Consider the following 12844-nt stretch of genomic DNA (forward strand, 5'->3'; position numbering starts at 1 on the left):
TACTGTATTATTCATATAATCCCACAGATGCATTGCATAACCCAAGGGCCCCTTCGAACAATGAGGAAGTGGAAATACATTATTCTGCGGTGTGCACAAGCACCTGCACGTATCATGCAGCTCCTCGTTACTTCCTGACCCGCTCTTGGCGCCCTGAGAGCAGGCCCAACGCATCGACACACGGGTGTAAAAGCACTGTGACGCCGGCGGCCCGACACCGCCCTCCTGTGCGCCCCGTCTCCTCCGAGGCCCGGCCTGTGACGCCATGACGCTGGATTCAAAAGTAGCGCGGCTCGGCCAATCCCCACAATGCCTTGTGCTCACCCCCTGCCCACGCCCCCCGCCCCGGCTGGGCGAACCGCTCCGCGCAGGCGCACTCCCCGGCTCCAGGCCGCCATTTTGTGCAGAGCCTACTCTGCTAAAGCGGGAGAGGATTAAAACGGCCGAAGGAGAAGGGCGCGTTTCTACACCGTCGCCGACAGATCCCAGACCAGGTCCTGGGCTTGAACTCGAAATTAAGGAGAAAACAATCCGAGAAACACAGGTAAAACCGCGTTACTTTTCAGAAAAAGGGGGGATTTTTGCAGGAGCTTTAACCGGCCTCTAGGTGTCACGATGGGGCTCCTGGTCTAAGCGGCTGGCGGGGGGTGTTTGTCTCCCTCTATCGTTATTGAAAATTTAGGAAAAAACATTTATAACCCAGAAGTTCGGGATAATGTTCAAGTATTTAGGCTTTTAAGATCCTATTTAGTTGATATTTCGCTATGGATGGATTTCAAAAGGCTTCGTTGTTTTGAGGGCATGTTTAGGCCAGGCGTCCATTTTCTTTTTTTCTTTGTTTCCTCTTTAGAGAGAGAGCGAGAAACCCGCCGCTCGCAGGAATAATTGATCCCGGAGAATAAAGCAACATAAAATACTGCCAGATCCTCGCTTTTTGCAGCGTTAAGGTCCGCCATTGCCAATCGATCGGCCGATCCCTGCGTCCAAAGTGCGTTTTCCGCCCAAGTCTGCGCTTTCGGGTCGCGTCTTCTTCCACCCTTGCCGATAAACAAACGCGGCGCAGCAGCCCCCTCGGCGCCCGGCTGCACCGCCGCTCTGCGCTGCTCACCCTCCGCCCAGCCCTTCCCTGCCCGTCCCGTCCCTGCCGTGTGTTTAAAAGTGTGCAGCTTATTTCCCAAACGGCGTTAAAACACGCTCCTAATGTGAGAGTCTCGATCAGGAAATGATGGCTGCAGTTACGACATCGTACGTTGGACATACGAATAAAGACTCGACTGGCCTCGGAAAAAACAGATACGTAATCTTATTTTACACGGAGAGCAGCGTAATAAGACTGTCGATTATTCCTTACCAAAAAAAAGCAACCGATTACTGTTTTTTTCGGTGCTCTTTCGCCATTCCCGCTTTCCCCCCCACCTACCTATGCAATGTTGTGCACAGTCCTGGCAGCCTGGTGACCGATCACTTGTTCACACAGACCACCTTTCCACCTAGCGAGAGGGGATAAACAGTGTAGAGCTCCCTCTACAATCCGGCTGCTACAAAAACAGGATTTATGATGGGGACACAGGCTGGCAGGAGTGAAATGAGCTGCAAACTGCACATTTACATGTACACTTGAATTGCATTGCATATATACAAAATAATACATCTGAAACTCGTCCAGTTGTGCAGCAAAGAAAATACTGCATGGACTGAAAATTGGGGAACGTCCCATGCAAACATTACACCCCTATATCCCTTTGCATAAGGTATACGGCTTTTTCTGTCTTCCTTGTATAGGTCTATGCATCTACACGCCGTACCTGAATCCACAAACCACACATGTGATGTATGTACGTGTCAGTATTAAGAACAGGTATGGATATGCTCTGACTGCACTTAAAGAGCAGTTTAGTGGGGTGGGCGATATAAGTTGCATAATGTTTCAGTTAATGTTGTGAACTCGCACAGGGGGAAATGGGTTATTCGTTGGACAGTTTGATTTACCAGCGTCTTCCTGGTTAATGTGCCGTCTGTGCAGCTACCGACAGCTATGGCAGTTAAGAAAGTTAAGGATCAGTTCATGTGCGGTTGTTCGATAATCAACCACACCGTGCAAAAAACAACTGTGAAATTGTTTCGGTTTTACTTATGTTCTGCCGCTCCTGAAACTGCACACATAACTGCCAAAAAAGTGGCGTCAAAATCCCTTTATTTACCTGAACATTGGTTGCCTTTAAAATCAAAGCCATATGATATCTACGGTTTAAGATGAGGAACTGTGATGGACACATTCTGCAGCCATTCTGCACAGATGGGTTGAAAACACCCCCCCTCTAAACGAGCAGTTTCCCTATTAGCCAGTGGCTGAATAATGTATATACATAGGATGACTACAGTGCATTTCGTGGTAAATAATTACACAACCCTGACATTAGCCGATTTATCTGTGCATAAACAAGCACACATCAGCTTGTGCCCTGGTTGCAGAATTTGTTGCTGATGCTTAGTGATGTCCTACAGAAACTATTTAAAAATGTGAAATAACCCCCCCCCCCCTTTAGTGGTAGTCTGACAGGGTAGAATTAAAAATGCATCAGGTTAGCGAGCACCAGTTAATATAAGGACATCATTGCTATGTTATGGTTTGGCATTTAGGGCAACTGATGTACTCCCTCTTTTCTGTGGGAGAGGGTAAGTGTAAATGTTTTCATCCAGCTCCTATATAAGGCAGGAGGTGAGTGTGAGTTGTGCAGATGCATTGTCTAATACATGTTGACAACTTGTTCTCTGCAGGTGGAAGTGTAGGTATCGGTCAGGAGAGTAGAGGCAGGTATTTGAGTCTCCCACAGCTGAGGTCAGCACAGACGCCACAGATCTAGAAAGATGAAGTTTTCATTACTGGTGCAGGTAATCTATAGAGGAGGCTGGGCGGCTCATGACAGCTGCGCTGAGCTGGATTCAGATCTGGTTCAGCCTCCCGTTGCCTAGAGAGACCTCTGCAGTCTGTAAATAAGAGTTTTAGCTTCCTCCAATAAATAGATGGATGGACCTGAATCAGTAGGCTATTTATCTAGTTAGTGTCCATAACGAGAAGTAAGAATGTTTTTCCATGAACCACCAAACTGACATGATCATTTATACAGTCGGGACTCTTCTGTACACCCTTAAGAGCTTCCTGTGTGTGTTGTGCCTCTGTGCAAGCCCTTTTGGTTCACATTCATTGGAATCATCTAGTAAAAAAGTGATAAAAGCCCCAGTGTAGGAAAAATAATAAACCCTGTAACAATAGCTTCCAATCTTACTTCCCCCCTGGAGAGTCTTTCTAATGGCTTTCGTTAGGGTAAACATTGTTGCTTAGAAATCTTTTTTCCCCCCTCTCCTTATACAGGACGTACAATCCTCTTAACATGCTGTAATGGGTTTGGCTGAAATGCAAATACAAGGGGATGTGTAATTTTGCCTGATGCATAACAAAAACATGCTTAAGGTAACCTCTTCTCTAGAGATGCAGTTAGCAGTTTAGATCAGTCCTTATCATTAATGTCAATGTGTATAATGTCACAATTATGCACCATTAACCCAAATAGCTTGGGTTTATGATTCGCTGGCATCTGTCACATCTGTTAAAATGTTTCCAGGAGCTCTAATTATGCAGCTCACTCAGTGAAGTAAGTTGGTAGTTTGCAAACTTGTATGTGTAAAGGCTTGAGCATGGGATCTCTCCATCTCTGTACATATACCCTATGCAGTACTGTTAATTTTTAAATTGTGTAAACTGCATTATTAAAATGTGCCATGGCAAAATAAACCATTTGACTCCATCTATAGGAGAAACTTAAGTCCCTGACATTTTTAATTTACATTAGCACAGTTAATGCTTCTCCATGTTAAGAAGACCATAAAGCCAGTCACTGCCATAGACAAGCACTTAAGAAAATGTCATTACCTCAAAGTGTAGTCCAAAACAAAATGGTGTTTCCCGTGCATGCTGGCTGATTGCTCTGCGTTGCCACCCCTAGGTTATTCCCATGGAAGCTGAACCAACTGAGACGGTCGTGGATGAGGGCGACGCCTTCAAGGGGAAGGAGCGCAAGACCTACCAGCGGAGACGAGAGGGGGGTGCAGAGGAGGAGGTGGGGGAGATGATCCAGGGCCAACCCGATGGGGATGAGGAGCAGCATCCCGGCGGAGAGGTGGATATGGTGCAGGACGTCAACGTGAACGTCAACAGCAATGTGGAGATGGTGATGATGGAGCAGTTGGACCCCACGCTGCTGCAGATGAAGACCGAGGTGATGGAGACGGCCGTGCACCCGGAGGCCGGTGAGACCACGGTGGACGACACCCAAATAATCACCCTGCAGGTGGTCAACATGGAGGAGCAGCCCATCAGCCTGGGCGAGCTGCAGCTGGTGCAGGTCCCAGTGCCTGTCTCAGTGCCTGTCAGCACCACCACTGTGGATGAGCTGCAGGGCACCTACGAGAACATGCCCAAGGAGGGAGAGCCAGTCATCTGCCACACCCTGCCACTTCCCGAGGGCTTCCAGGTGGTCAAAGTGGGGGCCAATGGGGAGGTGGAGACCGTGGAGCAGGAAGAGCTCCAGCAGCAGCAGCAACAGCAGCAGCAGCAGCAGCAGAACGAAGACAGCTCCTGGGCCAAGGACCCCGACTACCAGCCCCCGGTCAAGAAGGTCAAGAAGGTCAAAAAGAGCAAGCTGCGCTATAACACCGAGGAGGGCAAAGACATGGATGTGTCAGTCTATGACTTTGAGGAGGAGCAGCAGGAGGGGCTGCTGTCGGAGGTCAACGCAGAGAAGGTGGTGGGCAACATGAAACCGCCCAAGCCCACTAAGATCAAGAAGAAAGGTAAGGCACAGGGACTGGGTCCAAGGCACGGCCTGAATATTTTGTGTGGTTCAAAGGGACGGGAGCCTGATATCAGTTTAATTTTGTTTCTGCATTGAATTCTGGTGATTTAGTTTCCAGTAGGTTGTGTGGTGTGCTTGATGCTCTCTAGTTCCCCAGCACAGTCCATCTCGTGGTTGACGTCTGCGGCCTGAGCGTGAAGGCTGATGGTGTGACCTTTACTTGGTGCTTCCCAATACAGGAGTGAAGAAGACATTCCAGTGTGAGCTGTGCAGCTACACTTGCCCTCGCCGGTCCAACCTGGACAGGCACATGAAGAGCCACACTGATGAGCGGCCCCACAAGTGTCACCTGTGCGGCCGGGCCTTCAGGACCGTCACGCTGCTGCGCAACCATCTGAACACCCACACAGGTAGGTGCAGGCACTGAGAGTCTCAGGGAGGTTGTGTACACTTGTTTATTAAACTATTTAAAAAAAAAATCAGAACATTAAGCCTAGTCTGAGTCCTTTGATCTTCTACAGGAACCAGGCCGCACAAGTGCCCTGACTGTGACATGGCGTTCGTGACAAGCGGGGAGCTGGTCAGACATCGCCGCTACAAGCACACCCATGAGAAACCGTTCAAGTGCTCTATGTGCGACTATGCCAGTGTAGAGGTAAGGGGCTCCTCTGCTGTTCGTAGTGCTTGTGATGCTTGGATGTGGACTGATAATGCCTTCAGCCCTTGTTACAGGGAAGCTGTGTGTGAACAGTGGATATGGGAGATGGGTGGGTTGCATGTCTGGGATCTAAATGATAATGCTTTGGTCCAAGTGCTGTTGATAAGCAAACGCCTCTGCAGTGTCGGCTGGTGGGCATGTCAAAGTCGCATTGGCACACAACCGTGCTCCATTAAGAACCAGGTTAGGTAGGTGGCAGTGCTGTGCAGGCTGCCTAGGTGGCTTCGTGCATCCTGGTGACTGGCTCTCCTCTTTTGGCAGGTCAGTAAATTAAAGCGCCACATCCGCTCCCACACCGGAGAGCGGCCATTCCAGTGCAGCTTGTGCAGCTATGCCAGCAGGGACACCTACAAACTGAAGAGACACATGAGGACCCACTCAGGTAATGACCACTAACTCCAATCCACTCCTGCGCTGCCCCCGACCTCCAGACTGCTCTGAAGCTCGGCATCAGGAGAGCTGCCAGCACTTGTCAGTTATTTAGGCAAGGCTGGTCAGCTGTAGCTGCAAGGACTGAACTGAGGGTTTTATTTTATTTTTTATTGATTTTTGCAGGAGAGAAGCCTTATGAGTGCTACATCTGCCATGCACGCTTCACCCAGAGTGGCACCATGAAGATGCACATTTTGCAGAAACACACGGAGAATGTGGCCAAATTCCACTGCCCACACTGTGATACGGTCATCGCCAGGAAGAGTGACCTAGGTAAGGATGTGGGCTTGTAAACGGGTGGGAGGTGGGAGCTCAACAGTCTGTTTGCCGGTCTTTCTGTAGGATGGTTTATTTTTACTCATGGCATGGCATTCCACATTACTGTAGTCAGTTCGGGGTGGGCAGTGTGGGGATGGCTAGTCCTGTTCAAACCTTCCTCCCGTGCACCTGCAGGCGTTCACCTGAGGAAGCAGCACTCGTACATCGAGCAGGGAAAGAAGTGCCGTTACTGTGAGGCTGTGTTCCACGAGCGCTACGCCCTCATCCAGCACCAGAAATCCCACAAGAACGAGAAGCGCTTCAAGTGTGACCAGTGCGAGTATGCCTGTCGACAGGTGAGGGGCAGGGGGGTATATCGGGCCTGCTGGGTGACCTCCACCCTCGCCGTGTGTCGTGTGTGCCTGTGTACTCAAGCTTGTGCATCATTTCCATAAGGACTTCAAAAATTGTTCTTTTATTTTGTGTATTTTTCTTTTTTGAAGCGCCTTTTTCCTCTCTTGTCCCTAACGTGCCTGTGTCATATGTTTGTGTTCAGGAGCGCCACATGGTCATGCACAAACGCACTCACACGGGAGAGAAGCCTTATGCCTGCAGCCATTGCGACAAAACCTTCCGTCAGAAGCAGCTCCTGGACATGCACTTCAGGCGCTACCATGACCCCAATTTTGTGCCCACTTCCTTCGTGTGTACCAAATGTGGCAAAACCTTTACACGCAGGGTAAGTACTGGAATGTGCAGATGGCAGCATTTGTAGATCTGATTTTTGCTTTTTCTTCTGCTGTAGTGTTGTCCCTGTGTAATATGACGACGTCTTCTGTAGTATTTTCTTTAATATCTAATTGATAGGGGGCATTGTAGTGTATTTATGGTTTTAGGAAAGAACTCAACAAATAGTTAAATAATTGTCCGTTGGAAAGTTGCTGGGGGCTTAGTAATGGTTTGAAGCCAGTGTTTCATTTTAAACTATTTGTCTTCCCTTCAGAACACCATGGCGAGACACGCGGAGAACTGCACTGGGCCAGACTCTGTGGAAGGGGAGAATGGAGGAACTCCCAAGAAGAGCAAAGTGGGAAGGAAGAAGAAAATGCGAAGCAAAAAGGATGACGAGGATGACGATAGTGGTAAGAGACCCCGACAGGAGGAGGGGGCGTTGAAAATTCCCCCCCCTTACTTTGGTGAAAATGGGTCAGTCTTGTCTGCAGCATTGTGGGGGTGAGACAGAAATGAAGCAAACCACGTCTTGCACAATGAAAGGCTCAGAAGCCATTTGCTAAGTTACAAAACCAAAAAAGAAACTAACAGATGAAGCACATAACTATGGTCTTGCATTTTTATTTTAACTGAAATACTTTTGTAATCCAGCAAGGCCTTCTACCTTGGTAGAGAACCTTCTAGATCCAAACTGTATCAGCACCTGAGCATTTGTTAAACCCATCTGCTTCCCTGCCCAGATGACCATGTGGACCCTGAGCTTGATGACATCGACGAGGAGGATGAGGATGACCTCCTGGCTACGTCCGAGGGCGATGTGGTGGAGGTGGATGAGGAGCCACCCACCCCTGTGCCGGCCCAGCTCCCCCCGGCCAAAAGGAAACGGGGCCGACCGCCCGGCAAGGCTAACGCGCCAAAAACAGCCCCTCGTAAGTTTGGCATTGCCGGTTGACTCCTTTGCGAGGTGGCAGGTCGCTCTTATAGCACTGTGTTGCAGGTTTATCAGGATTCGATTTAGAGAAAAAAAAAAAAAAAGTTTTAAGAGCGTGGAAAAGGCTTCTCGGTTTCATGGACAGGCACTCCAGAAACGAAAGGATGACTTGCAGGTCTAGGTCTCGGTTCCAACTGAGTGTGGCCTCATCCCTCTGGGGGTCTAGTTCAGGGAGGGGGTGGCAGTGATGGGTGTGGCAGGACATAAAGGAAGTGAAGATGTTAGATGTTTATTTCTCTTTAAAGGAAAATGTATGAATACCCCTTTCCCCTGCAGCAGCAGCCATCATCCAGGTGGAGGATGAGAGCACGGGCACCATTGAGAACATCATCGTGGAGGTGAAGAAGGAGCCGGAGATTGCCGCGGAGGAGCCGGAGAGCGAGGCTGTGCAGCTGCCCGTGGTCGATACGGCTCCCAACGGAGACCTGACACCCGAGATGATTCTCAGCATGATGGACCGGTGATGGGAGTCCTGTAGCCATCTCGTCTGCGTGTTCCTTTAATCCTTGACTTATTTTCATTTCCCACCTCCCTTTTTATTTTGTTTTATTCCTCCCCAACCCCTTGTATTTTTTTTTGTATTTTTTTTTTTTTTAAATAGCCCTGGGATGTTTGGAGAAAAGTGACTTCATGCTTTATTTAATTTTTATTTTATTTTTTATTTTAATTAGCTGCATTTGTGTTTCTCTTCTCTCTCCCTCCCTGTACTTTTTCTTTTAATCTTCTACATTTTATTTTCCGTAACTCCTGGTTTCTTTTCAATTTTGCTCTTTTGGGTCTCCCCTTTTGTTCAGGCCACTTCATCCCTGTTTTGGAGCTGTTAGAAGTTACTGTGTTGAGGAGAAGGTTGCTTTTTTTATTGGATGAATGGAAAACAAAAATGTAATGTAATAATGAACTATGTATTCCTGCTGTGTGTCTTGAAAATGTTGGAAATGCATAAGAGGTGGGAATGGAACAGATGTTAAGATTTTACAGCGCTCAACCTGAATTTGCAAGATGCTTTGTACAGTCCTGGATGTAATTCACTGCTGTAGGGAGAGGGGAGCCGTTCTTTATTTTTGTTTCCCTCCTTCCGAAGGGAGTCCTGTTCAAACATTCGGAAAGCCTTGCATAATTGTGTGTTTGACCTACTTTAATTAATTATCTTTTACAGATTATGAAGGGGAAAAATGAATGCTCATTTGAACAGATTAGGAAGAATGGCGTCGCAATATTAAAAAGCCTCCAATATTATGTTGTACAAAAGCATCTCGGCTAGTTTTGCTTGTAAATATATTTTTTTTCCGTTTGTTTTTACATTTTAATCTTTTTATAGTGATTTAAGACCTTGTAAATGCTGGAAGAAAACCATTTTAACAGTAGCTTTGGACTTCCGCTGAGGAAAGCTGTCTCAATCTGTAGTGTGTAAATGTGCAAAATTTACTATTAAATCATGTAGGAAATCCATTTTAAAACCCCTTTTTCCTTTCACGCCCCCCCACCACTTATGTTCTTCTCGGTTTCTTTTTCTTTTCTGTTTAATTTCTTGCAGGTAAAGGAATTGGGATGTTTGAGAGCACACTAACTGACAACATTGGAGAGCAAATCTTTTAACTACTTTTTTTTTTTTTTATATATAAAGAAACGACATTTGAGGCCATCGTTTTGTTTGTGTGGAATCAACCTTGTTTTCCAGTTTCAGTCAGGTTGGTAAGCAAGCAAGGTTAACCCTGACGCTGAAAATTGGGTCTGTAATTAAACTAAACGGGTTGGTTGTGGCGTGCGTTGGGGGGTCCTGAATAAAACGAAATGTGAAAAGGGGCTGGGGGAGGGCAAGGGTGGGGAAGGATGCTTGTATAAAGTTTGTCACTTGTTAAAATATGTAAGCTTTTACAGAACATCATTTTTGCTGATTCAAAATGGAATTTCCTCTGTTATATGTATTGCATTTAAATTGCTTTTTTTCTTTTTTGTTTTGTTTTTTGGTTTAGCTCTTAAAATTCTAGGTTGATGCATTTTTGTACTTAGCTGTACTGTGTGAATTTTTCAGTGGTCGAAAGCCAACATTACAAAGACATTTATTAGGGTGGGGAGGGGTGGGCACACATAAAGCAGCTGGGATGGAGAATGTATTGCTGTACAGCTAATAAAAAAAGAAATTGACCTAATCTCATGTTTAGTGTGCTTTTTCGTTGGTTTTTATATGAGCCTTGCTGGATTTGTGCTGAACTGTTTATGCTGTAACATGATTAGATTAGTTCTACTGCTCAGACGAGACCCTTTTGTAAAGCCAGGTTTGTTCCTGGAGTCTTCTATAGATATGTATCTGTTTACTTGAAGCACTTGATTTGAGTCTTTTGTCAGGCCTGTCAATCTTCAGCTATATGTGGATATCGTTCAGATGAGTAACTGACATCCCGTCTAAAGTGAACTTGCAGACACGGCGATCCTCCTGGATGAAGGTCGGAAACCACAGGTTTAGGTTAAAGAATGTTACGACTGCTCACACATAATGTTGCCGAGTATGGTAAAAGTATTTAAATCCAGATCAATATATTTAAGACCTGATTTAAAGGAAACTTCCATTTATTTGGAGACCAGTGGATGTAGAATTTGTTTAAACTTAAACTCTGTTTATGTCTAAGTCATACAGAAGAAGTCCACTATGTCACCTGTAGAGCCATCTAATGTGTCTGCTCTACAGAGAGCCCCACCACTTCATTACAACAGAACATTAGAGAAGCACTCTGGGTAGTGAGAGTTCACTAGAGATTCAGAAATGTTTTCTTATTTACTGAACAAACATAAATGCAACAGATAAAGTGATGATCCCATGTTTCATGAGCTGAAATAAAATATTCCAGCAATATTCTATACTCTTCCATATTTCACCCTCTTACTCACATTTGTTACATCCCTGTTAGCTCCTTTTCCAAGATAATCCATCCACTTGACAGGTGTGGCATATCAAGAAGCTGATTAAACACCATGATCATTACACAGGTGCACCTTAAGCTGGGACAATAAAAATCCACTCTAAAACATCCAACAGGCCACACAACCATGTGTAACCATGCCAGTGTCATGCATGTTCCAGTTTCCACCAATATCCAGCACAGCCATTGAGGAGGAGTGGGACAACATTCCACAGCCTGATCAACTCTATGCAAAACAGATGTCAAGCCGCATGAGGCAAATGGTTGTCATACCAGATGCTGACTGGTTTTCTGATCCACACCCCTACCTTAGTATTGGTATATCTGACCAACAGATGCATATCTGTTTTCCCAGTCGTGAAATCCATAGATTAGGGCCTAATTAATGTATTTCAATTGACTTCAATTGATATTAGAAATAGTTGCATGTTCCATTTATATTTTTGTACAGATTATGGATTTTTATAATTGCAATTAACACTTCTCTTTAAGTTTAATTTGTCAGAATGAAAACATGTTTATATCATGTTTCAACATTATCAAGGAACCATTTAAAGCTCAAGAGATTATATGATATATTAGGGTATTATTTTATTTCTCTCTTCAGGATATGTATAATGGTGTTCTCCAGGGTATATATATTATCTTGTCAAACCTTTACTTGTTTATGACTGATAGGTACTTTAGTTATTTGGTGTAGGATATTATCATTTACGTCATCTTAATGAACTTTAAACAGAGGTTTTTGTTGTATTCCTGTGTAGTGAGCAGGAGAAACAGCTGTTGGCTGTAGCACCCATGATGGAGTGCAGGAGCCTGGGAGGAGGAGCCACTACAAGCCCGGGCCTCAGGGGTGCAGAGTTATTACAGTGGACCATTTGGGGCTTATAAATATTATTACCCCATTGTGTTCCAACACAAGACAAGTGCCTTCATATTCTAAGAAAAAAACTGCAGTGATTTCACAAAAATCACAAATCAGCTCCCACTCATCACAGAACAACAACAACAACAACAAAATCTAGTTCACATCTTTATTAGTTGTTGCAGAAACCAAGAAGGACATTTGAAAGGAATGGACGTGTTATGACCTAACAATGGCCGCCCTCAGCATCTGGAGCCTGAGAAAGGGGGCCTTCCTCAGTCCTCTGCCACTGACCCCTCCAGAGGGCCATCACCTTGTATTTTTATGTGGAGGGTTGGGGGTCTACTATTGAGGATGTAACCCAACCCTGCGTCCCTGTCTTACTCATGTGCACCTTGCTGGCATCGGTACTGCATCGTGACGTGGTGCGAGGGCGTCCTGCTGCAGTGACAGGGCCGCCAGAGGTGACGTGCACCCGGGGGAGTCACTTCCTCTTGCAGACAATACTGTTTCATTCTGAGTGTGGTTTTGGTAGCAGGATGTGTAGTCTGTGCCTCACCTTCAGCAGAGTGCTCTGCAGGCGGCTGTGCTTTCTTGCAAACAGATTTGTGCAGCGATGGCTACCAACAGCAATGCAGAAATCCCATACTGCCTCCAAGGTGAGCCATCCTTTTTGGTGTCGTCGTTGTTGTAGTTCTTCATTTCTTCTCCTCTCAGTCTTGTGTTATGCTGTAATGGAATGCAAGGGCACATAAAAAGAACAGACAGCAATGGCAGACTGCGCAGTGGGGGATGAGTGCCAGTCATTGTCGAGGAAACGCAGCCTCCAGAGTCGCCCACTGCAAGCGAAACAAGACAACAGTGGGTGCTGGAGATCTGCAGATGCCGGGGGGAGCAGCACCTGTGTCATACGGCACGCTCCATTCACAAGAAGCTGGACGTAGCAACACTCTTGTCAGGCGTGCTGTACCCTCCGCAGAGGTCGTGTCCTCCGCCAGTTGCTCTGACTGCGTTTAAATCCATTTGTGCACCTGTAACAATGTCCATTCCAGCAAGTAAGCGTCACATCCCTTTCAT

At 46.2% G+C, this 12844-nt stretch overlaps 2 protein-coding genes across 6 annotated transcripts in view; both read left to right on the forward strand.

Annotated features, from left to right (window-relative positions):
* Positions 1 to 357: 357 nt before the first annotated feature.
* Positions 358 to 10134, forward strand: ctcf (CCCTC-binding factor (zinc finger protein)). 4 transcript variants are annotated; one of them, XM_066713549.1, is made up of 12 exons: positions 358 to 544; positions 1783 to 1858; positions 4005 to 4851; positions 5093 to 5263; positions 5375 to 5508; positions 5833 to 5953; positions 6127 to 6276; positions 6457 to 6617; positions 6818 to 7000; positions 7265 to 7403; positions 7734 to 7922; positions 8261 to 10134. In XM_066713549.1, the coding sequence occupies exons 3-12, from the start codon at positions 4014 to 4016 to the stop codon at positions 8446 to 8448; spliced, it is 2274 nt and encodes a 757-aa protein (XP_066569646.1). In that variant the 5' UTR covers positions 358 to 544; positions 1783 to 1858; positions 4005 to 4013; the 3' UTR covers positions 8449 to 10134. The 4 variants fall into 4 exon arrangements, with proteins under 4 accessions (XP_066569646.1, XP_066569645.1, XP_066569644.1 ...); XM_066713548.1 differs by lacking the exon at positions 1783 to 1858; XM_066713547.1 differs by lacking the exons at positions 358 to 544; positions 1783 to 1858 and adding an exon at positions 2782 to 2892 and having other exon boundaries at positions 8264 to 10134.
* Positions 10135 to 12287: 2153 nt separating this feature from the next.
* carmil2 (capping protein regulator and myosin 1 linker 2) overlaps positions 12288 to 12844 on the forward strand; it is a 44790-nt gene continuing 44233 nt past the window's right edge. For both annotated transcript variants that reach the window (XM_066713550.1, XM_066713551.1), the window contains exon 1: positions 12288 to 12426. In XM_066713550.1, coding sequence (XP_066569647.1) covers positions 12384 to 12426 — 43 coding nt within the window. In that variant the 5' untranslated portion in view covers positions 12288 to 12383. The remainder of the gene's footprint in view (positions 12427 to 12844) is intronic.

The sequence above is a fragment of the Amia ocellicauda genome, chromosome 9 (genome assembly GCF_036373705.1).
Source record: "Amia ocellicauda isolate fAmiCal2 chromosome 9, fAmiCal2.hap1, whole genome shotgun sequence".
NCBI lineage: Eukaryota > Metazoa > Chordata > Actinopteri > Amiiformes > Amiidae > Amia > Amia ocellicauda.

Bases quoted from the DNA above. Each gene is read 5' to 3' on its own strand.
- ctcf (XM_066713546.1), top strand. From the start codon at position 2,869: ATGAAGTTTTCATTACTGGTGCAG. The intron at 6,618-6,817 runs GTGAGGGGCAGG...GTTTGTGTTCAG, and splicing joins GCGAGTATGCCTGTCGACAG to GAGCGCCACATGGTCATGCA. The intron at 7,001-7,264 runs GTAAGTACTGGA...TCTTCCCTTCAG, and splicing joins GCAAAACCTTTACACGCAGG to AACACCATGGCGAGACACGC.